This window comes from Spermophilus citellus, assembly GCF_964194105.1.
Source record: "Spermophilus citellus genome assembly, chromosome: 13".
Taxonomy (NCBI): Eukaryota; Metazoa; Chordata; class Mammalia; order Rodentia; family Sciuridae; genus Spermophilus; species Spermophilus citellus.
In genome coordinates this window covers 95703733-95727806 of record NC_138193.1, presented here as the reverse complement: position 1 = coordinate 95727806, position 24074 = coordinate 95703733, and the positions used below count along the sequence as shown (strand labels likewise).

Genomic DNA, 24074 nt, shown 5'->3' with positions numbered 1-24074 from the left:
TGAGAGAATAAAACAAAACAGTATATCCCAATTAACATTTTATACCTTGTGGTTTAAGTATTTGTGTATAACTAAATTAGCAAATGTTACCGATGGTCATTTGGTTATGCTTTATATTACATTAAATTATATGATAGCATTTGATTGTGTCATCTTTGTATTCAGGTTGACAAAGAGTCATCTGGGGGAGATCCTACCTGGCAAATAGAGATTGCTCTGGGCGTGGTGACACACTAAGTTGTTTCCCAGGATAGCACATTGAAACCCGAATGGGGAAGAGACAGGCTTGTGTGCTGGACCCACAGTAATAATAAGGCGGATGGCAGTCAGTCACACACTGGCTCTGTTCTTGGTGCAACCACTATGGTTTCCCAAATCTTGCTGCCTTTGGTCCTCACAGCCTCTTGGGAGGTAGGCTCTGTGGTTGTCCTGAGTGTCCCTCAGGACCACATCTCGCCACATCAGTGACTTGGGTTCAGGTGGCACCGTGCCAAGACTGCTTTTTCCTCTCTTCCTCAGGCAGCACTTGTTGGAGGCACCACCATGATCATCGGCCATGTCCTGCCTGACAAGGAGACCTCCCTTGTGGATGCCTATGAGAAGTGCAGGGGTCTCGCCGACCCCAAGGTCTGCTGTGACTACGCCCTCCATGTGGGGATCACCTGGTGGGCACCCAAGGTACTTCTGCTGGTAGAATCTTCAAAGAAGGCGTGAGAGGTCTTGTGGGCAAAGGGGCCATCAGGACTCAGCCAGCTGGGCCCTGGTGCTCTCCTGCCTGGGTGGGGAGGGATGCCCACTAATGCCCCCACTTGCCAAAGCAACTGACCTGGGGTTCCACAAGGACAGTGGGTGGGCCTACCCTGCTTTACCCATATTGCAGCAGACACAGGGAGTGCCAGGCTGCAACAGAGTCCAAGGCTAGGGACCAGAGGCCAGGCCTCAAGAGCACTGGCTCCTTGCTCTGACCATAGGCTTTCAGCATATATGTCATATGAGGTGTCACTGATGTCTAATGGGGAGCATGCCAATTGGCTGGCTGAGACAGCTCAGGTGCAGAGGGTGGTGTCCTGTTTGTACTGGAAGTTGATAACACTGAGCTGAGGTCTCTAAACTGAGGGTCATTCATGTCCTGGCTCAGCATTGCCTGGGACAAATGGCCCAGGGGATGCTTCTTTCCTACAGGAGCCTAGCGTTTACTGGGAGAAGACTTGAACCTGTCCTGGGCTGCCCTGAGGCTGGTTGCCTCTGAGCCCTTTCTCAGTCCAGCTTCTGAGCCCATGTTGTGTCTCTGCCCTTGGCCTCTGGCTTTCCTGTCCTCCCCCTGCCCAGGACCAAGGGCCAGACCCCAGGCTCTCCTCCCTGGATTCCTACTTCCTTTTTCTTCCTGAAAATAGTATATAGGCATTCAGGTTTTGCTTCATTGCTGGAGTTTTATTGCTTATTACCCAGGGAAGTAGACTGTGCATTCATTCTTCCCTTATTTATTAAGCTCAATGTGCCAGTAGTTTGGTGGATGCCCCATACCATAACTAACATGTAAGCTTCACAAAATGTGCAATTGTGGACCCTAGTCTAAAGGGTCCTCCAACCCCCTTCTGAGATGGTAACTAAAAGCCCCATGCTACCTCTGCCCTTCTGGTTTTAGCCTTGAGTTGGGGGCTTGCCCAGCCTCTCCCATCATTTCCTACCTGTTACTTATGGAAAGTGAGACCCTCACACACGAAGGCCCCTCTGATTGTACCAGGCTAATGGTGCAGAGCATGCTTATCTCAGATGGGAGTCTCCTTTCTGGACACCCTTCTGGGCTGTGACCCCTACTTGGAGCCCCTCTGCCTCCCCCTGGAATTGGCCTGGAACTGAGGACCCATGCAGATTCCCAGCAACACTAGGGCCAGATCAGCTGTCCCTAAGTTGCCAGAGGTTGTGTAGACATTCATTTATCTAAAATTCTAAATTCTTTTTTTTAATAACATCATTTTTTAATCACGTCTTTTTTATAAAAAAGGAAGCACATCATCCATTTAGGCTTATTTCTTTCAGTCTAGTCCATGCTTTTCCATAGCAGCTCTGTGAGCACTCTCTATTTTTGTTGCACAGTCTTTATGAGCTTTGATGTTAATGGCCACCTAACATTCTAGCAAGCAAATGAACCTCAAGTTGGTTTCCTACCATTAGAACAATGTTGCTTCCATTTTTTCCCCCATAACATAAATAATGTTCGGATGAATGCCCTTATTTGCATAGCTTTGTTCATGTTTTGTTTTGTTCCTAATTTGATTTTCCCAGTCTCTGGTTTTTTAGTGTAAGTATGCCTTCTTTGTGACCCTACTTCCACTCTGGGGGCTGGGGAACAGACCACAAGAATAAAAGTTGTTTTTCCTACATTTATCAAGGAGGCTGGCTTGGAGGTGCAGACCCAGGACAAGTCTGTGTGATGGGAAAAGCATGTTGATAATCTAAGAACACAGTTTATAATCTAAGTTCAAAGGATTTAGGCATCCTCTTGGTCAAGTGACCTCACAGCAGCCTGGGGTGGAAGGACAGTGAGACACTGCGAGGTTGAGGGGAGTCATAAGGTGATTTGACCTGCCGAGCTGGGACTGGCCCTGAGTATCCATGCTGGGCCAGTGCCTGCCCCATCGCCTCTGGGATCTCAGTACTCACCTGGCATTACCTTGCGTTATACTCTCCAGGTAAAAGCAGAAATGGAAACCCTGGTGAGAGAGAAAGGCGTCAACTCGTTCCAGATGTTCATGACCTACAAGGACTTGTACATGCTTCGGGACAACGAGCTATACCAAGTGTTACACGCTTGCAAGGACATCGGGGCCATCCCCCGAGTCCATGCTGAAAATGGGGAACTTGTGGCCGAGGCAAGTGTGCAGGAGAGGGTGGCAGATGGGGTGGCACCAGTGGGGACAATTTGTTGGGGGTGTGAGGAGGAGTGTCCTGACCACCTGTCGCTGATACTGCAAGATTCAGGCAAAACAAGTTATAAAAAATGAATTGTGAGATGCAAACACTGTAGGTGCCAAATGGTAGTCAGAAAATCCAAACTTATATACTGTATATAAAAAGCAAATACCTCTTTTTTAAGTTCTAATGGCAAGATGTTTAAAGTCCATTATCACAAAAGAGTTTGGAACACCTCTTAGAGATATTTTTCATGAGATTTGACATACAGAACAAACAAGAATCAAGCTTTCTACCTTCCTATATCTCTTTGGAGGAACTGAATTAGTATAGAGATCTATTCTCTGATGCCAAGAAGGATAGACCTCTGGATTCTCCTGGGTCTTGGGATAAGGGTTGGTCTAGGAGTTGCTGAAGCTAGAGTATCTAGACTTCCAGTGAGGAAATACTGACTTTCAAGCCAATCAACAGTGTTTGTCTTTGACATCCCTGTCCTGTTGGATAGTTATGGAATTATATTTTTAACAGAAAAATGTATGTCTGCCATTAAGAAGAAGAATCGGGGCTGGAATGTAGCTTGGCAGTAAAGAAGTGAGAGCAGGAAGGTCCTCAATTACTATCTGGGGTCCTGGGTTTACTCTTCTGAAGACAAGCGTTATAGAAATAAGGGCTGTGGCCACCCTGTGAGGATAGCAGTGTCTAGCATACGTTTTGTCCTTTGGATTAGGTATTTTCTTGTATTTCTATGATTCAGTTTTCCTTTGCTATTATTTAGGGTGCTAAGGAGGCACTAGATTTGGGTATCACAGGCCCGGAAGGAATCGAGATCAGCCGTCCAGAGGAGGTAAGGAAGAGTTCCTGTGTCCTCTGTCAGCTTCTCTCCTGCAGGCTCACAGAATCTTGTAGGATGGAAGAGGGGTCAAGAATATAACTCATATCACTTCCTCCCTGGGTGAAATTTCCATCTGGAAGCTTCCCAGGGTTCAACTTCCTCCATGCTGAGGCCAACCTGATCTCGAGCTTCCTTAAAAGAGATAGTTGTGGGGCATCATAAAGACCCCACCCCATTTGATTCTGGGGAAAATGTCATTGGTTCCAGGAGTTGCTTTGCCCAAAACTGAATCAGGAGACAGAGAGACTGAAAGGGACTTTAGATGCTAGAAGGAAGTCCAAACCATGAGTCAGGGACTTAGCATGTGGGGAATCAGATCCCATCTGAGGAGCACCTTGGACCATTCCCACCAGAAACGAGGGGCACCTGCCTGTCCGTGCTCTTCTGCCCTGCTTACTCATTGAGATGGAAATTAAAAGCGCTGACAGCAGAATCAATTTGACATAACTTTCCTATGTTCATATACTAATACACCACCAGTAAAACTCCACATCATGTACAACCACAAGAATGGAATCCTAAATAGAATAAGTTATACTCCATGTATGTATAATATGTCAAAATACATTCTACTGACATGTATATCTAAAAAGAAAAAATTTTAAAAAATTTAAAGAAATAAAAGCCCTTTCTCCTCTGCCCTCTGATTTTTATCTTTGCATACAGTTTTGCAGGGTATTGACACACATAGTGCCCCTGCTACAGAATTCTGCTCTGGAGGTTCCGTATCAGATAAACAATGCCTTCTTGCCCCATGAGTGTTCCGACATCCTCTACTATGTGTAAGGGAAAGTGCTTTTCCATTCCTCAAATGCAGAGTGGTGGTTGGATATCAACAATGTCAAGGAGATGGGATTTGTGGTCCCACTATCACCCAGGAGCCATGGTGGCCCGCCTTCCTCCTGCCCTGCACCTGTCTCTGAATAAAGGTCCTGTTTGGGCACCTCAGAATCGGTAGAGAAGGATGCACCAAATAACAGTCAATCCCCTGAGGGTGCCCATGAGAACTGGTGAGCAGGGATGTGCCCAGGCCTGTACTTGCTTTGTTAGGTTACATGAGGAAAGAGCAAGGCTTTCACTGAGGTGATGACAAACAACATCTGCTGGTTAAAGGGAACTGCTGGTACCAGCCGCTGGGATTACAGCGGTGCCTTTTAACTATGCCCTGAGTAGCGTCCAGCAAGGATGTGCATAGTATTCTAAGTCCCAGGACCCTCTCTCCATTGGAGCAGAAGTTTTTGGAGCCTAGTGGCCAGGCCTTACCCTCAACCCCCAACCCAATCAGCCCCTGAGGGTACAACCAGCCCCTCCTGGCATCCCTCCAAGGCTACTGTGGCTCAAGGAGATGCTGAAGCTGAGTTCCTTCCTGTTCTTTGTTTCTAACAGCTGGAAGCAGAAGCAACTCACCGAGTCATCACCATTGCCAACAGGGTAAGTAGCCCGGATCCCAGAGTGGCCTCACTCTGCTGTGGCCCCAAGGACCCCAGCTGTTTGCTGAGTGGAGTGTTATTGCTCTCTGTTCCACTGACTTGAGCTAACTGAAGCCCTAGTTCATTGCTCAAGGGTAAATGGCCCAGGGAGGCGGAGGAAGGTGGGGAACCCCGAGACTCTCTGCAACTGGAATCTATTCCTTTTGGAGGAATAGGTAGACTTATAGCTTAGAAAATCACAATTAGACCTCTGCTGCTACATCGTTGTTTTTGAACATTTTTCCTTGGTCTAGTTCAGGTAAAGCCCCCGAAGGGTTGAGAAGGCACTGGTGGAGGGTGATGACGGGATGGTGATGTCAGAGTTCCAGACTCGGCCTTCACCTAATCACAGCTTTTGACCACATGCCCTCTGATCTGCTATCTCATTATATAAAGTTGGAATAATAGTGTCACTTGCTTTTCACAGGGGAGTTGTAAGATCAAAGGAGCCCAGGAAGGGAAAGCACTTCACAGACAGTAGAGCCCAGGCAGGTCATTGCCCCCAAGCCAGCGCTGAAGGAGTCGATTTGCTCAGATAATCTGACTACTGCCTCCAGAACAGCAGCTTTCACCCCATGGTCTCTGGACCTGCAGTCTCAGCATCATTTATCAGAATTAGGGACTTGGAAGCACAAATTCCCACTAAATCAGAAACTGAGGGTGATTTCCAGCAATTTGTATATAATAAGCCCCCCAGTGATTCTATAGGACCTTCCCTTCTGGAATGGCCTGGGCCACCCAAAGCCTATAAACAGGGAGATGTGGTCTTAAGAATTTGGTGGCAGGGGGAGGGGGGAGACAAAGAGGCTGTAAGTCATTCAGCCCCAGAATTAGTTGACTTGTAACATGCACATGATATAAAGCCAGTTCCTAAACTCTTATATCCTCCTAATTTGATTAGCAAAGAAAGCATCCAAATAACATTTGATGAAACAGTTTCTATTAGCTCTTTATAGCTCTGGCAGTTAGCCAAGGACCTTATTTCATTTATTGTGACAGTAGTTACTTTAGCAATTACCTCCTGATGGGAATTTACCCCAGAATAAGGAAAGACTAGAACAATGAAAAGGCAGCTCTTTGGTTTCTAGCTCAAACGTGTGCCCAGAGAAGGTAAGCCATGGGCCATAGCCACACAGTTCAATAGAGGAAAAGCTAATCAATTTGACAATCCAGGTGTCCACTCACAAGATGGGTCTTGTCTGTCCTACACTCTGAACCCTGACCCTCTGTTGTATTTTGTTCTTCCCCAGGGTACAGCTGTCTCCTGATAAGGCAGCCCATAGACAGCAGGCATTGTAATTTTAGATATAGGATATAATACACTACTATCTCTAGGTCATCATGTTTATAAACAGGAAGTTAAAATAGGAAAAATAGTCCCTCCCTTTAAATTACAGTCCAGGCCGTTGGATGGGAGAAAATGGGAGGTTCAGACTCGACTGTCTTGACCTGAGGTTGCCTCCGGGGTTGGCCTCCCTGGCAGATCTGCTGCTGGCTGCCACCTGCTGCCTCCTTGCTGCCAGCCCTGCATCCCAGCATAAGACTGTCACCTGGACAGTGGGGTTGAGTGACATGGGCCAGTGGTGATGCCCATGCTGGGACTGATTGTGCCAGGGTTAATTTGGTGCTTGTTACCTGTTTTGGGGTTGATGCTCTACTTCCTGCATTTCTTATATTTAGACTCACTGTCCCATCTACCTGGTCAATGTGTCCAGCATCTCTGCTGGTGACGTTATTGCAGCTGCTAAGATGCAAGGTAAGTGCTCAGGCTTGGGTGCATGTTGTGTTGTGGGATTGGAGAACTGCAGGGCACACCAGCTCAGTGCACTCTAAGGTCTGGCTTCTGAGGTCGGGATGTGTACCCACTCTTCCCTGTTCTGTGCTCCTGTGGGCCTCAGAGTGCCCCGCCCTCGCTTGGGTTCATTCTGTGAAACAGGAATTTTCTCCTCCGCACATTTGTATGTGTAACAGCTTTGTAGAAATGTCTGTCACCTCGCCTGGGTCTGATAAAATTATCTAAGTTTTAAATTGACTCATTAATTGGTGTCTTTTTGGCCTCAGATTTTACTAACAGTTTCCTTGACAACTACCATAAAACCCTGGGCCAATTCCAGTGGGCATTTCCGGGGGTGTAAGGAAGTCCCTGGAGGAATGACAGTGTGTGAGCCCAACTTCCCTTTCCAGCCGTCTGGAGCCCTATGTGCAAGCCCTGCAGGGCACTCGTGTAGCTCCCTGTGCTGATCCCCTGGCAGTACCTGCTTTATGGCTGTGTGTGGTCCACCCAGCACAGGATGCTGGCAAGGGCCTAGTAACGGGGAAAACAAAGTCATGATCACCACCCTAGGGATGTCAGTCAGAAGCAAAATCACCCCAGAGTTCCACAGTTTTACCTTCTAGGCCCCACCCTTTGCCTCTCCCCTAATTGAAGCCCCTTGTTGGGGTCCCACTGGATTCTTGCCCCACCCTGCTGGGTGGATCCCCCTCATATCTCCCTGCCGTCTAGCCTTACTACGGATCCCACCCCAGCAGTTCTTTTGGAGCTGCTCACAGCATCTGCCAGCTCAGAAACAGGCCAGACTGCCCCTTAGCCCAGGTTTCACGCCCTGCATCCTGCCAGTCACCACCAAGCCTCAGCTCCCTGTGGTACCCTACACATACCCTGGCCAAACTGGGTTCCTCAAAGCGTTGCTCAGTGCTCCCTGGCCTCAGAGCCTATGCCCTGCTGTTCCCCTTGCCCAGAGTTAGTAGGACAGTAGGGAAGTCCCTGGGCTTGGACCGAGCCAGGCTTTCAAATGCCCCAGCAAGCTTGGGGAAGTCCCTTCCCATCTCCGCCTTCAGCTTCTTCAGCTCTAAACGAGATGCTCAGGCCAGTGATCTCTTGGGCTCAGTGGCTTCCAAGTTACAATTTTGCCCCTTTTTCTTCCAGGGAAGGTGGTGCTGGCTGAGACCACCACCGCACATGCCACACTGACAGGCTTGCACTACTACCACCAGGACTGGTCCCATGCGGCCGCCTATGTCACCGTGCCTCCTTTGAGACTGGACACTAACACCTCCACCTACCTCATGAGTCTGCTGGCCAAGTAAGACATTCCAGCAGGATCACACAGCCATCGGCCCACTGTGCATGCCCCGCAGGGGATTCATAGGTCTTTAGGAAGATGTCCCAGAGTCCAGGAAACAGACCTGACCTAGGTTTGGTTTTGTTGTGCCCGTGAGATGCGTTTCTTGTATTTCCCTCTCCTGAGCCCATCATAATCCCTTGGGCTTCTCTGACCCCTTGAGAAGGAGCTTCTGGGGTGTGAGAAGGAAGAGTGTGGAGAGCTGAGGGCAGTGGTGAGTCAGCATTGCAAAGGACAATGACACTCCAAAGCCCAGTGAGGAGCTGGAGGATGTGGCCCATAAGAAGGGTCCTTTTTTTCTCCCCCTGCATCTCTCTCTTCCTCTTTCTATGTGTTTCTCGCTTCTTTCTTCCCTCTCCTCCCTTTTTTCCTTTTCCCTCTTTCTTCCCACCCTCCCTCCAGGTCCCCTTCCCTCCAGCACCTCTCTAGCACAGCCTTTCCCTGTTCCGTCCCAAACTGAAGAAGATGGTCCAGTGAACAGTCAGAATTCAGTAAGGCAGAACCATGAAAAGGTTTTGAGAATCGCAAGTTCAAGGCCAGTCTCAGCAACTAGCAACTCAGAAAGACCCTGTCTCAAAATAAAAAAGGGCTGGGGATGTGGCTCAGTGGTTGAGCACCCCTGGGTTCAATCCCTGGTACAAAAAAAAAAAAAAAATGTTTTGTCCCAGTAACTTCCTGCAGCTTCTTTCTCTTTTCTAGTGACATTGGGGGAGGAGCCATTGCTTTCTCTTCACTTTTGGCGGTTAAAGTGACATCTAGTTTAAAAGACAATCTAAAAAAAAGAAAAAAAAAGTTAGTCTCCTCCCCTTCCTTTCCCAGCTCAACTCAGGTTAGGGTAGGTGGATGAGGAGGAAAGAGGGCTCTCCCCCATGCCCAGGCCTGCATCTTTCCTTCCTCCCAGTGCTATCGAGGACCCTGGCAAGGCAGCGTATGTGTGGAAGCTTACAGAGCTTGGCCCACCCTCCCCAGCACTCCTCACCCAGAGGTTGGGGGCAGAGCTGCCAGTCCACTGCCCCAGCAAGTGCCCATCACTGTCTCCTCTGCCCTCTTGAAATGCTCCTCCTTGACGCTGGGGTGGAGAGTCTGGGAGCAGAGCTGCACCTGGAATAGGAGGCAGGGCAAGACACCAGGCCACTGCATCCAGTGGACACTCTGTCTCCCACAGACCAGGGGCTGGGGGAAGGCAAAGGTACCTCTTCTGGGACGATGAGAGGGAGTTGAAGGAGATGATAGGCCCTAATGGAAGGTGGTTCTCTTTAGATCATGCGGCACTTAATTCATCCCTGTCCTTGATTTTCAGTCCTGGTTGCCAACAACTGGAATCTCAACACTTGACATGTTAAGGCCTTAAAGAGAAGTGTGGGGAGGGGGCTCTCTGTGGGGTAAAGTCTGGGGTAGAGGCCAGTGTGCACCATGGTCTAGTGGCAGTAGTTAGACTCAGTCTCATAGTTTGGGTGTGGTACTAGGCAGCAGCAGCAGCAGTTCTTACAGATTCATTAGACAAATTCAGAGGGTAAAGAGGTAAAGAGAGAATGCAGTAGGTTTGCTTTTCCTTGGGAGAAACCAACCTCCTTTTCATAATTATTAACAACCCACCATATATAATAACTTGGGCTTGGTTCCAAAGTCAGAGAATTTTTTGAAATGCCTCCACTTGGTACAAGCAAATTTACTGCAATAGCAAAAGATAATAAGTGCCCCAAACCCACACAAATCAAGAATTATTAATTGAATAACTGAAGTTTTTATATCTAGCCTATTTTGTCCCAGAATTTAAATTAATTCTATTCATTTAAGAAGAATTGCAATTTTATTTGTTAGAATTATCTGAAACCCTTTTTAATCAGTACATATTGTAAAATGTGTGCTATTTTATAGGATTTGGAGCATACTTTTCACATTTTAATTATTTATAGGAATTTGTGGTTACTATAATTTTGACTATATGATATATTGTTGGTATAATTTCCATGATGCAAAATACTTGATAGAAAACCCAGACACCAATTATTATTGCTAAAAGAGAATAAGAGTTACTCTATCATTATCTATTTTAAGATGTGATGTCATATGCTAAATAGGAAAAAAAAAACCACAATCTATACATATGAGGATTTGTCCTTTATTTAAATATCTGTCTTGGGGCTAGGGTTATGGCTTAGTGGTAGAGCACTTGCCTGGCATGTGCAAGGCTCTGGGTTCAATCCTCAGTGCCGCATAAAAATAAAATAAAGATATTGTGTCAACTACAACTAAAAATATATATTTTAAAAAATCTGTCTTCTTAAAAGGCCCAGAATTTTTTTTTTAATTTGAACATGTAAAACATTGAAGTACATCTTTGTCAAACCCAGTCTTGTTTTTAAGCTTTGAAGATTTTGGATGGGTATTTTCCGTCTCCCAGATTTGGGGCAGTATTAGGAGAACTCAAATGCTCTTCCAGAAAGTAATGCATTCATTCTCACCTTCCTACTTGTTGGGGAGCCTTCTGAGAAAGTTTGGCGTCGATCCCATGCTGCAAGGTCCTGACCTGCAACCCCTGACTCTGTGGTGGGGTCTTTCCTGATTTAAGCCGTCCCTGGTATCTGGAGGCTCCTAGAGAGACCATGAAAGCCCTGGAGATCCCGCTGTCTGGTGGGTTTTGCAGGTGTGGAGAACACGGGGAGCCATGGGGCTCTAGAACACACCCTCTGCTTGGTGCAAGAGTCTCTTCTGCTGTCTCTGAAGCCCGGGGGATTGTCAGCCTTAGTGGCAGAAAGGGCTATGTCATCTTACTGTGGACTTGACCAAGCACATTAATCATTTGGCAAGAGCTGAAACTGATGAGCCTGCCAGGCCCCATGGAGATAGCCCATGCGTGATGTTGGCTGGCTATTGTCTGAGAGCCTCAAGATTATGCCTCCTGACCCCACCAGGGAAGGCCTTCTGCTCCAGATTCCCCTTCAAAGCAGGCATCGTAGGTGGCCTGTGCACACTCACCTTGTGCCTCCCACAGGGCAAAATGAGGCTCCTGCAGCAGACCCACGAGGGCCCCACTGTGCACTCCAGCAGTTCCCCGGCCTCCTGCCCTCTTAGGGCATTTCCTCCCAGGGTTGCCTGACCTTGGTGACATGGGCTTTCTCTCTCTCTGCTCCTCACAGCCTCTGAGCCCTCTGCCCACAGATATCTCGAGTAGGAGCCAGCTGCCTTCCTCCTCCTTTGGCAGAGGGCAGGCCACAGTGTGAATTGTCCTGCCCTGAGTCTTAGTCATCCTGCAAGCCATTGCAAGCCTGACCTGTGCCTTATGCATCCACAACCCTAATAACCATCTGAGGACTGTGAGCATGGACAGCATTAGTGACGAACCAATCAACTTTCAGACCATATCAATTAATGATGTCCCTTTCTCTTCTGTTGTCCCTCTTTCTCTTCTGGGTGTTTAGAGCCTCTGCATCCACGGAAGACTGTGGCTCCAAGCCACTCAGCAAAGCTTCACCTTGAACTTGTGAATGTCTCACTGGCACCCGTTTGCTGCCAACAGGGTTGGGGGTCTCAGGGGGAACTGATGAGAGGAACTCTAGCGTTTGGTTCCATGATAGAAAACCACCTCCGTCATTTCATTTCAGCTGAACCCGAAGTTTGGTTGTTCTCTGCCCTGTCTCATAAAAATCGCCTTCTCAAAAGCTGTCACTAAAGTCTCCTGTGACGCATAGTGCACATATTCCCATTCTGTAGATGGGTAAACTGGAATTCACTTAGGCAAACTCATTATAGGTCACACAGCTACTAAATGGCACCGCTAAGATCGGAGTCACCTTAGCCTGGTTCCCAAGCCCAGGCTTTTCCCCTGTACCTGTCCCTCCCTCTGGGGACCCTGGCCTCCCCTCCCCTCATTGGTTGTTTGCTTTTCTTTCCCCAGTGACACTCTGAACATTGTGGCATCAGATCACCGGCCATTCACCACGAAGCAGAAAGCTATGGGCAAGGAGGACTTCACCAAGATCCCGCACGGGGTGAGCGGCGTGCAAGACCGCATGAGCGTCATCTGGGAGAGAGGAGTGGTACGTATCTCGGGACCTGGCTCCCGGGGGATGGGGGCAAGTTTTCACTCTTGAGGACCCTGCCAAAGACCATCCTCAGGAGGGCTGCTTCAGCCACAGCTCCTTATTCCACCCAAAAACAAAGTTCAGGGTGGGGCTGGGGCTGGGGCTCAGTGATAGAGTACTTGCCTAGTATGTGTGAGGCACTGGGTTCGAGCCTTAGTACCACATTCAAAAATAAATGAAATAAAGGCATTCTGCTCGTCTACAACTACGAAAAAAAAATAAAAAGAAAAAGCTCAGCTGGGCGCGGTGGCATACGCCTATAATTCTAGTAGTTTGGGAGGGGGAGGGAGGAGGATCATGAGTTCAGAGCCAGCCTCATCAATTTAGTGAGGTGCTAAGCAACTCAGTGAGATCCTGTCTCTAATTAAATACAAAAATAGGGCTGGGGATGTGGCTCAGTGGTCAAGTGCCCCTGAGTTTAATCCCGGTACCCAAAAGAAAAAGAAAAAGCTCAAGGTGAGCTCGGTGGTAGAGAATATGCTTGGCAGGTGCAAGTGCCCAGGTTCGATCCCCAGCTTCAAAACAAAACAAAACAAAAAATCCATGACACAAAAAAGGTCTTTTCTCCCCTGATTAGAAAGGTGATAAGACTTATTATAAAAATTGGGAAAATACAAAAAAGTATAGGAAAACAATTCCTGTCATTCCAGGCCTAGAAATTAAACTATTAACATTTTGGTGTATTTCTTTCTAGTTTGAGGTGTGTACCATACATTGTTTTAAGAACTGAGGATGTATTTTCTTTGTAATTAGTATATCTTGAATATCTTATATCAGTAAAAGGTCTTTTAAACATCTTTTGAAGGCTGAATAATATTCCCTCCAGTTGAAGTACTGTGCTTTATTTAATCCTTCCTGGTATTCAGAACTTGGGCTGTTTCAAATTTTTGTACTTAATAATGCCATAGAGAACCACTTTGTTCATGAGTGTGTGTCAGTATTTCTAATGCTCCCGTAGGACAGATTCCTAGAAGTGGATTTCTGAGCCAAGGGATATAACATTTGTAAGGTTCTTAGTATATTATATCTAATTGAATTTCAAAAAAGATAGGGACTACATTTGAATACCACCTGTTCTGCCCATGAAGAATAAGTTATTTTTGGTCTTGATCTATCACGGATTAAACTCAACACAAAATATGAGCTGAAAGAGATTTGAAGTCCACCAGCTCAGAGGAGGCCCAAGAGCTGGCTTAGGGCCCCTTGAGGGGAGTCCGCACTTCAGGGAGGGAGGGTTGGGTAATAGGATGCTTCTCCAGAGCACAGAAATACACCTCATTATGTACTCTCTTATCCAGTGCCACTTTCCACCATTTTAGCTACATTCCATCAACCTCAGTCCAAAAGTAACAAATAGAAAATTCCAGAAATAAGTAATTCATAAGTTTAAAATAATTTTATTACAGTCTATTATTATAATTGTTGTTTTATTATTGGTTATTATTATTAATCTATTGTTGTTCCTAATTTATAAGTTAAATTTTTTTCACAGCTTTGTATGTATAGGAGAAAGCACAGGTTACATAGGGCTCAGTACTCTCTGCAGTTTCAAGCCTGCACTGGGGAGTCTTGGAACATCTCCCTCACAGAAAAGGGAGAACTACTGTAACCCGTTTGCAGATAAAGGGAGGCCCTGACACGTCCCTAGTGGGCACAGGAGTAGACTACGCCTGGCTCCTTGGCTGATCTGAGACGGTGCTCACGGCAGTGTCCTCCTTGGGATCATAATTCTCATACCCTGATCTAAAAGGCCACAGGGCCAGGGTCAAAAGTGACCAGGATGAGGGGTGCCCACCTGGAGCCTGGTTGATGTGACTCCTCTACAATGTTCCAGGTTGGAGGAAAGATGGACGAGAACCGTTTCGTGGCTGTTACCAGTTCCAACGCGGCTAAGATTCTCAACCTGTATCCCCGCAAGGGCCGCATCATCCCGGGAGCTGATGCCGACGTGGTGGTGTGGGACCCGGAAGCCACAAAGTAAAACTTGCTGCTGGTCTCCAGGGCTAAGGGGACTTGGGATTTCAAAGAGCTTGTATTGGAGAACTCCCAAAGCAGATGGTCTCCGCACCACTTCTGGCCTAGAGAATGTGACCCTGGCTTACTGATGGCCATCTTCTCCCTCTGTTTCCTCTGGGCACCTCATGTGTGGTGTCTCCTCTTTTTATAAGGATCCCAGTCAGACTGGATTGAGACCCACCTGTCCTGTGAGCTCATTTTTGCCTTAGTTACCTTGCTAACTGCCCTGTCTCCAAAGATGGTCACATCCTGGAGTCCCGGGGATTAAGCCTTCAAAATGTAACTTTTGAGGGGTCAGAGTTCAGCCCATGACAACCAGCCTTTGCAGGCCATCCCTTCCCATGCTCTGTCATCCCCTTCCATCAAGGGGTGGCATCTTGACCTCTTCTCAGAGCCTTTTCTCCCGCCGTTGCCTCCCACCAGGACCATCTCCGCCAGCACCCAGGTTCAAGGAGGGGACTTCAACCTGTATGAGAACATGCGCTGCCATGGCGTGCCGCTGGTCACCATCAGCCGGGGGCGTGTTGTGTATGAGAACGGTGTCTTCATGTGTGCCGAGGGCACCGGCAAGTTCTGTCCCCTACGGTCCTTCCCAGACACTGTCTACAAGAAACTGGTCCAGAGAGAGAAGGTGAGGTGGGCAGGGCAGGAAGATGGGTGGGAAGAGGTCAAAGCTTCCACTGGTGGACAGCTCATGTGACTGTTTTAAAGTCCTGTTGCCGTCTAGCCAGTGTTGAGAAGGCAGGAGAAGGGAGAATGCTAGAGTTGGAAAATTCTGGTTTCCATTTCCCATCTTTGATTACGAAATAGAATTTTTTAAGAACAGGCAAGCAGGGAGTCCTGAGTTCCTGGACACACTAGGGAAACGTGTGTCTGTGACCGCTGAGATCCTTTTATACACAGGCTGGCCCTGGAGTGACAGCCTTTGCTTCCTCCCACACTTTCTATGTGTGAAGGCGGGTGGAGCGGGCATTCGAAGGCCGTCATCCAGAGCATAAGGGTAAGCAGGTCTGCTGACCCTCAAGACCAAGACTGCTGGAAAGCTCTCCACATGAGACGGCCCGAGCTCCCTGAGTCACCAAGGCCAACGGTACAGAACCCCATCAGTATAGAGCACTGGGGGAGGAGGCTTGGGCTGCCAGAAACAGGCGTGACTTTAGTTACCGTAGCATTGAATCCAAGCACAAACTCAGGGTATCTCAGGCAGGCAGGCAAATAGTTTCATCTTAAGGTGCTGATCCCCATACTTAGACAGTGGGCAGGAGGAGGCCTCAGCCGTACCTCTGGAGAAGGTGCCAGAAAGAGCTGGAAAAGCAGGGCATCTGCACTTAAGATTGTCTGACCGAGGGAGGCCATATTCGGAACACAGGAGAATAACAAGTGTGGGCGAGAATGTGGAGAAACTGGAACCCTCAGTCTTTGCTGGAAGGAATGTAAAAATGGTTCAGCCACAGTGGAAGAGTTTTGCACTTTCCCCAAAAGTTAAATAGACAGTTAGCATATGACCCAGCAATTCTACTCTCAGGTATCTACCTAAGAGAAATGAAAACATGCACATAATCATTCATATAACACTATGGATAAAAGCCCAAAAGTAGCAACAACCCAAATGTCCATCAGCTGTTGAAAGGGTAAACTTGTGATATATCCATCCAGTGAAATATGATTCAGCCACAAAAAGGAATAAAGATGGATAAAAACAGTACATTCAATGTGGATAAATCTGTTATTCTAAGTCAAAGAAGCCCAATACAAAAGATAACATATTATATGATAGTATATGAAACGCCCAGAAGAAAATACAATCTGTAGACAGAAAATAGATTAGTGGTTATTTAGGACTGGGAGAAGGGGAGAAAAAGGAGTGATAAGTTTTCTTTGCAGGATAATGAAAATGTTTTGGAATTAGTGGCAACAGTAGAAAACCTTGTGAAATACTAAATCCCACTAGATTTTATACTTTACATTGTGAATTGTGTAATATTCTGATTATGTCTCAACTAAAAAAGAAGAATCATCTCTGACAAGGGTCCATGGCAATTCCTGAACAAATATAGTCAGGAAATAGGATGAAAAGAGCCAAAGACGCATCTCAGACTTCTAGGAGCCAGCCTCACTGTGGGCCAGTGGGTGGGGGAGCAGCCCCGGGCCTCAGGAGGAAGCTCCCCAGAGCTTGTGGGCCAAGGCCAGTGACAGTTCCAAGAAGCAGCAAGTAGGGGGAAAGGCACAGACTGTGTTTGCAGGTCAGACCAAGGGATGGAACCTGCCCGCTGGGAGGGCACCTGAGTCCCCATGTTCTCAGAAATATACTACAGAGGAAGGTCTGCCGATCTTGAGGATGTTCTTGCTGTCTCATGAATGCAGCGCCCCAGCTGAGACTCAGGAAGCCTTGAGGTCCAGACCCTGCCAAATGTGCAGTGTGACTAAGTCCCACTTAGACCACAGAGTCCTTAACGCTGCCCGTTTAAGGAACCTGATCTTCCGCCACAGGCCGGGTGTCTGGAATTTGTTCTGCCTGCCCAGCAACCTAGGAAGACCACATCTCCACTTTTGAGCAACACTTCCTTCCTCCACCTTGACCTTGGGACTTCAGTGAAACTGCAATCTCTGATGTCCAGCTGGTCAGCTGTGGGGAAGGTGGGGCCCAGAGCAGCCAGAGCGCTGCTCAGGAAACCTGACAATGGACCCAAGGACAGAAAGCCCTGCTGATAGCAAAGCTGGGATCAAGCTACCTTCCCCCGTGGAGGGTTACTTTTGCAAAACATGATACAGAAAATTGGGCAAAGTGACAAGACTATAGATAGATGGAGAAAGTTTTTAATGAACAACAAGAAAAAGAAAAAAAAAACAGGTTTGGGGTAAGGCTGCAAAGGCCTGGAAATCAATAACAAGTAGGATGTCACCCAGCTTGTGTAGCAGCCAGTGTTGGCCAGCAAGCCCCAGAGTTAGACTTGTGTACTGGCTCTACTGTTTAACAGCTGTGTAACCTTGAGCAAATTGCTTAACCTCTCTGGAACTCAGCTGCCACGTGGGGTAATAACAGCACTTCCTCATAAAGTTGTGTGAGAATTAAATGTGTTAATAAATATCAAGTCCTTATAATGGCATCTGAGTGCTTGATACATATGATCACTCTCTTTCCCACTTGGAAGAGGAAAACAATCTGTTGTCAGAGAACATGAAGGAATGGACTTTGAGAAATCACCCAGATCTGTTCTCTCTTAACAAGATTGTCAATAAGCATTAAGCAGCAATGCAGTTGACGCTGCATCCCTGAGGGGTGGCAGAGTGTAGATGGTCTCTGCTGCTCCTTCACATTTACGTGCACACACCCCCACACACATCTTCCTGCCCACAACAGCACTTCTGAACACTGTGAAGCACCAAAAACAACCTGGGCTGGAGCAGTTCTAAGAGCTTTACTCCTATTCATTTATTGTATCTCATGACAACTCTTGTGATGTAGGTACAGTTACCATCCTAATGTTGCAAAAAGAGGAAGGAGAGATTAAGTGATTTACACACCGTCACACGGCTTACAACTGGCCGTTAGGATTGGAACCCAGGCAGCCTGGTTGCTCTTAACCCTGCTGGTTTGGGGAGTATAGGATTAACTAGCCTTCCAACTCAGGGTCTCCAGATCAGCTCTAGAGCCTCTATTCCCACAGTTATCAGACCATAGTAAAAGGCATGGCCCCTTGGGAGCCCGGCACAGAGGGGTAGCATTGTCCCATGCTAGACTAGTCACGAGAGTTCCGCCAGTTTTGAGGGGAGCCTTGGGTCTCTCTCTAGCACACGACCCCCTGAGCACATGCAGATAGGCGCTGTTTAGGGGGAGCAAGAAAAGAACCCCCAACCTCTGAGCTGAGGCACGGGAAGCCTCGCTGACGCCTGACTCAGGTCCCCTCGCGTTTCCCTCGACTCTGACACTACTGTCCTTTGCCTTCACCAGACCTTAAAGGTGAGGGGAGTGGACCGTACTCCCTACCTGGGGGACGTCGCTGTCGTTGTGCATCCTGGGAAAAAAGAGATGGGCACACCGCTGGCAGACACGCCCACACGGCCGGTCACCCGGCACGGGGGCATGCGGGACCTTCACGAATCCAGCTTCAGCCTCTCTGGTAAGGGTGGGATGGCGGGGCCAGGGCCTGGAAGGCCTGCTGGTCCTCGGCATCCCTCCTCCCCCGGGAGGAGCGCTGGGCCTGCTGTAGACACACAAATATGGGGAGGGATGAGCAGCACCAGGGCTTCCCACACACGGGTGCCCCAGCGATGCGCGGGCCGCTGCGGTTCACGGCCCTCGGCAGCTCCTCTGGGGGCCGGTCATCCTGCTCTTTGTTTCTCTCTGACCCTGCCTCACCATCCTCACTTTTCCTCTGTTTCCATCTTTAAAAAAAAAAAAAAAACAGGAACTATATTATATATATTTAATTCTCTCTCTCTCTCTCTCTCTCTCTCACACACACACACACACACACACACACACACTCCATTTATTTTAAATATTTTCTGTCTCTTGACCTCTGACTCCCAGTTCCTTTTCTTATCTCTCTGTCCCTTGGGCCATGTCCTAGCCCCCGTCTGTCTGCAGAATCTCTGAGCTCCTTGGCTGTGTCCTGTCCTCATTCTTTTTTTTTTTTTTTTTTGTTTAATATTTATTCTTAAGTTTTAGGTGGGGGCTGGGGATGTGGCTCAAGTGGTAGGCGCTCGCCTGGCGTGTGTATGGCCCAAGTTCAATCCCCAGCACCACATACAAACAAAGATGTTGTGTCCGCCGAAAACTAAAAAGTAAATATTAAAATTAAAAAAAAAAGAAATAAAGTTTTAGGTGGACACAATATCTTTATTTTACATTTATGTGGTGCTGAGGATTGAACCCAGTGTCTCATGCATGCTAGGCAAGTGCTCTACCACTGAGCCACAACCCCAGCCCCAAATTCTTTTTTTTTTTTTTTTTTTTTTTTTTTTTTTTTTTTTTTTGTGGTGCTGGGGATTGAACCCAGGGCCTTGTGCATGCCAGACAGGCACTCTGCCAACTTAGATATGTCCCTAGCCCTTCTGTCTCCATTCTTTATGCCATAATCTCCTACCGACACCAACAGCAGAGCCCTAGGCTCCCCTCAGCCATGGCCATGTGTGCACAGGGACCTCCCTGTATGGAACTGGGATGCGATCACTGCCTCATAAGTGGTAGCCTTCAGTGGAGGACAGGTAGAGGCTGTGAGATGTCTTGGTCCTTCTGGAGACTTTGGTGGAAACTGTCACCACCGCTTGAAAGGAGCAGGGGGCTTGGGTCCTCCCAACCTCGGCCCAGTAGCCCTCAGGACCAGCCCAGAGAGAGTCCTCTCTGCCAGGGCTATGCTTGGGGTGGGGACAGCAAGAAAAGTAAGACCCCCATCATCCCACCCAGAGCACAGACCACTCCCTAGGACAGGCAGAGGCTGAGTGAGGGCTGGCGAGGGAACCTGCCTGCAGAGGCCCCTCCTGCACAGTAGGAGCAGCCTGCGGCAGCGCCGCCATAAAGTTCCCATCAGAGGTAGTGGTGACCTGTGGGTCAGGGTCCACACACACAAACACGCTGAGGGCCACTGCCACTTCCACCTGTGACAGGACATGAATGTAGGGAGTCAGAAGCATCTGTGCCTGGAGGACTTGTCCTGGCACCCTCAGGCCTCACTGGAGGTGTGAATCCCCCAGGCTGCCTGGGTACAGTCCTGCCCCCAGTTCCCAGCCCCAGGAGAAGGAACACGACCTCAGGGCCCTGTGGCCCCCACCCAAGAGCCACATCTGGGCAGAGCTCTGCTCAAGCACTGCAGGCTCAGGCAGCCCATCCTCACCTCTCTTGTCTACTCCAAATGGGTCAGGCCAAAGACTGCCCGCTGCCCCACTGTGCTCCCTGGGCCACTTCTGTCTTTTTTTGACTCTAGGGATTGAACCCAGGGGTGCTCTATCACTGAGCTACACCCCAGCCCCTTTTCCTTTTTGTTTTTCATTTTGAGACAAGGTCTCACTAAGTTTAGCCCCTCCCTTTCTAAGTAAATTTTGGAATTTCAGATAGGGGGCCTTTGGGGTGTGGGTCTTTCATTTTCCAAAACAATGGAGCATCTTCCCTTCTCCCCCTCTCACCTACTCACTGAGGCACATGTATAGAGGTCCTGGCTGAGAGGCTGATCCGTGGTCTGCATGGTGACAGACTGTGCCCTGGCTGCAGGCCACAAGCCCACAGGGAGGGGGGCAGCTGATAGAGTAGACTGAGTCAGGAAAACCTAGGTTCGAATTCAGGCTCCACTCCTTAACAGGGACAGTTACTCACTGTCCCTGAGCCTGAGTCCTCATCTGTAAAATGGGATGGTGTTGAGATAATACCTACAAGGGGCTTAATTTAGTCGGTTGTCTCCTGGAGGCAGCCGTGGCCTGTTACCCAAGCAGGAGCTGCGTGGCTCACCCTCGGCTTCCCTCCCTGCAGGTTCTCAGATTGATGACCATGTTCCAAAGCGAGCCTCAGCTCGGATCCTCGCGCCCCCTGGAGGCAGGTCCAGCGGCATTTGGTAAAGGCCCTGACCGGCCCCCCAAGTGAGGATGCGCCACTGCCACCCACCTGCACACCTTCCGGCCACAGCTACAGGGGGCTGGAGAGGCTGGGCTGGCAGCACCACCTGCGGGGGGGGGCCCCCCCCAGACCAGGGAGCCTCCCCACATCTGAACGTGATTCGCTGGGCTTCGAGCCACCCTAACAGGCACTTTGAGCTATCCCTCCTGCTGTGCTCCCTTCCTGCGGCAGGGGCTTCTCCGGCCCCAGAAGCCCACACTATGCATGGAGGGGAGCAATGCATAGCCCTGGCCCAGCCCCTCCTCCCACCACTGCCACCTCTGCTGGCTCTGGGAAGGCCCAGACTCTAGTGCCCTGCCCCTGGCCACCCCACCAGGTGTCCAGAGCACTTTAGCAAATGTGTTTTATAAGTAATGGCCTCCCTCCCCCACCCTCTTAGGCCCCTTGGTGACATTTCCCAAGTCAGACAGGTGTCAGCTTCCCAGCCACGCCTAGGACATCCTATCTCTCCTAACACACCTCTAGTCCTGTGTGGGTGTAGTCGGGACACTCTGGGTGTGGGTGTGGTTGGGACACCCTGTGCCCTTTGCCAGCCTCTTTCAGCTCCAAACCCATACCCTCTGTGAGACCCAGGCCCCAAGGGGTAGCTGGGCAGGGGTGTAAGGCTGGTGCCAGGCGCGTGTAAATGGTTTTGTTTTGCACGTTTGGTTTGCGCAGTGGTTTGGTTTGACTTGTTTGTGCATCCTGTGGAAAATAACGGTGCTTCGTGTCACTAGCATAGCATAGAAACAGGAATAGATGTGGTCCTTAGGAGATGCTGCACTCGCCACCAACCAGACAGCACAGGGCAGAGTTGATGGGGCCAGGCCCCATGGGCCCCTCCCCCAGGCTTCCTGGGCCAGGACCCACTTCCCTCCTTCATTTGTATTTTCTTCATTCTAAGAGGGGACCCGGACACTGGCCCTTGAAACCTTCAGGCAGCAGGTCAGCCCCTCCCATCTCTGGCCCTGGTCATTCCCAGCACTAACCACTCCCAACACACACACACAGCTCCCTGTAACTTCCTCTTGCTGGACAGAGGCCTGGCCACTCCTCCTGTGTGATTGGCAAGAGGCCTCATGCCTGCTGAGAGAGGGGGAGTGGAAGAGGGACTGGCCAAATGCCCAGGGCCAGGGAGGGAGACGCCAGCCACAGGGACAATGGTAAATCCACATCACTGCATAAGTGCCGTGGACTCACGTAGTCAGCACCCCACCTTCACTGGCTGGTGGCCTCATCTCCTCCCACGTTCCATAGAGATTCTCACGGGAGCCCTGGAGGCAGGTGATGTCCATCTATCCCTGGTGGTATGGGAAGTGGCCCAGCCACCTCCCCTTGATAAGCCTTGTTTCCCCCTCGGGAAGTGATTTCATGTCGAGCCTTTGGTTTGATCCTCCCCAAGCTTTCAGGAGGCCCCTGGACTCTTGGTTAAAGGTCATACCCTGCGCATTTCTAGAGCGCTTCTGCATATCAAAGCTCTTCCATATAAAGATTTCACTCACTCCTCACAACAATAGAGCACACCTATTATTCTTCCCACTTTACAGATGATGGAACTGAGGCCCAGAAAATTTAGACCCTCTGGCCCCAGAAGTGCCCATGACTGCCCTGTGACCATAGCTCTCTAGCCTAGCCTATGGAGAAGGAGGTATGGGGTGGTGTCTGCTGTCAAACCCACCAACAACTAACTAGAAGACTTACTCCCCGGTAGGCATTCTGCTTTGTTTTGCACAAATAGATTTTTCTCTGTTGTAAACAAATTAATGCACATTCTTGGTTTGAGTCAGGACTAGCCAAATGTTGGGGTCCTCCTGTGTCATCTGAGCTTCATCCACATCCTCCCTTCACTCCCCTTAATCTCACTTAGGGGCTGAAAGGATAGATGGTAACCCAGGGAACAGAGGCAGCTATGGGGACAGTAGGTAGGGACCCAGGCCTGGGAAAGCCACAATGGACAGGGAAACTGTGACACTGACCCCTGGTACAATGCACACCATCTTTATCCCTTTCAGCTCTAGCTGGGTCATGGGCCTTGGGCAGATGCCAAAGAGCCAAGTGGTGGTGAGGCCAGCTGGGCAGAGCACCCTGCTTGGGCTAGCAAAGCTTTACCTTCTCTGAGTGCCTCCGCCCAAGAGATGCATGACCCAGGGTGCTGGGAGACCACATCTTGGAGGGGCCCACTGGAGGCCTCCCACTTCATCCACTCCCACCCTGCATAGACCCGACCCTCACCCAGGAGCTTCTAGATGGAAATCAGAAGGAGGTTCAAGGAGCAAACGAATAGTCATCCCCACCATCCACTCCCTGCCCCGTGCAGATCCCAGCCAGCTCCATCCCCAGCCCCGACGGCTCCCTGCTGGGATGGAAAGGGTTTCTGGTTGCACCGACTGCAGCTCTCAAACTGGTCTTGTACTTACTGAATAAATACTGTTGTTCTTGCCTTAGCTGCTCTCTAGGTTTGTGGGGTTAAGTTACCAGAAAATTGTGCTACCGTGTGTGCGTGTGTGTGCGTGTGTGTAGTGCTAGGAGTGCACAGTAGGTCTCTGTCGAGCCGATGCCATGATGACCCATACTGACCCAGAAACCACAGAACCACGCGGAAACCCAAACCCCCTCCAGCTGCCAAGGCGGCGGGCACACCCTGGGGTCGGGATGGAGCCTCCAGCACCCAAGTGACTTCCTCACTCCTCTGTAAATGTCATGGTGCTAAGACAGTGTCAACCCCAAGATGACACACAGCCCTGTGCTTTGGCCACCGTTTGAGGCAAAAACAAAACAGCCCGACACGTTGTGTTCTGGTGCAGGTTTGCATTAAACTGTAGCTACTTCTCACTCGGTCTCTGTTGTGTTTATTCAAGGAAGAAGGAGTTTGGCAGGGGACCTCTTCTGCAGTGGGTGGCGGAGACTTTCAGCTTTCTGCAGTGGCTAGGAAAACTCAGCTTTGACCCATCACTCCTGTGGAGTGGCAACTCTCTGAGAGGCTTGATC

The 24074-nt window shown here is 49.2% G+C and overlaps 1 protein-coding gene across 1 annotated transcript in view; it reads left to right on the top strand.

Annotated features, from left to right (window-relative positions):
- The window catches only part of DPYSL5 (dihydropyrimidinase like 5), an 83493-nt gene extending 59862 nt beyond the window's left edge, over positions 1-23631 (top strand). Inside the window, exons 3-13 of the mRNA XM_081265388.1 lie at positions 520-678; positions 2694-2873; positions 3689-3757; positions 5192-5236; positions 6955-7030; positions 8201-8357; positions 12295-12436; positions 14316-14458; positions 14921-15128; positions 18450-18618; positions 20964-23631. Of these exons, the coding sequence (XP_081121514.1) occupies positions 520-678; positions 2694-2873; positions 3689-3757; positions 5192-5236; positions 6955-7030; positions 8201-8357; positions 12295-12436; positions 14316-14458; positions 14921-15128; positions 18450-18618; positions 20964-21049 (1434 nt within the window). The 3' untranslated portion in view covers positions 21050-23631. The remainder of the gene's footprint in view (positions 1-519; positions 679-2693; positions 2874-3688; positions 3758-5191; positions 5237-6954; positions 7031-8200; positions 8358-12294; positions 12437-14315; positions 14459-14920; positions 15129-18449; positions 18619-20963) is intronic.
- Positions 23632-24074: the final 443 nt, after the last annotated feature.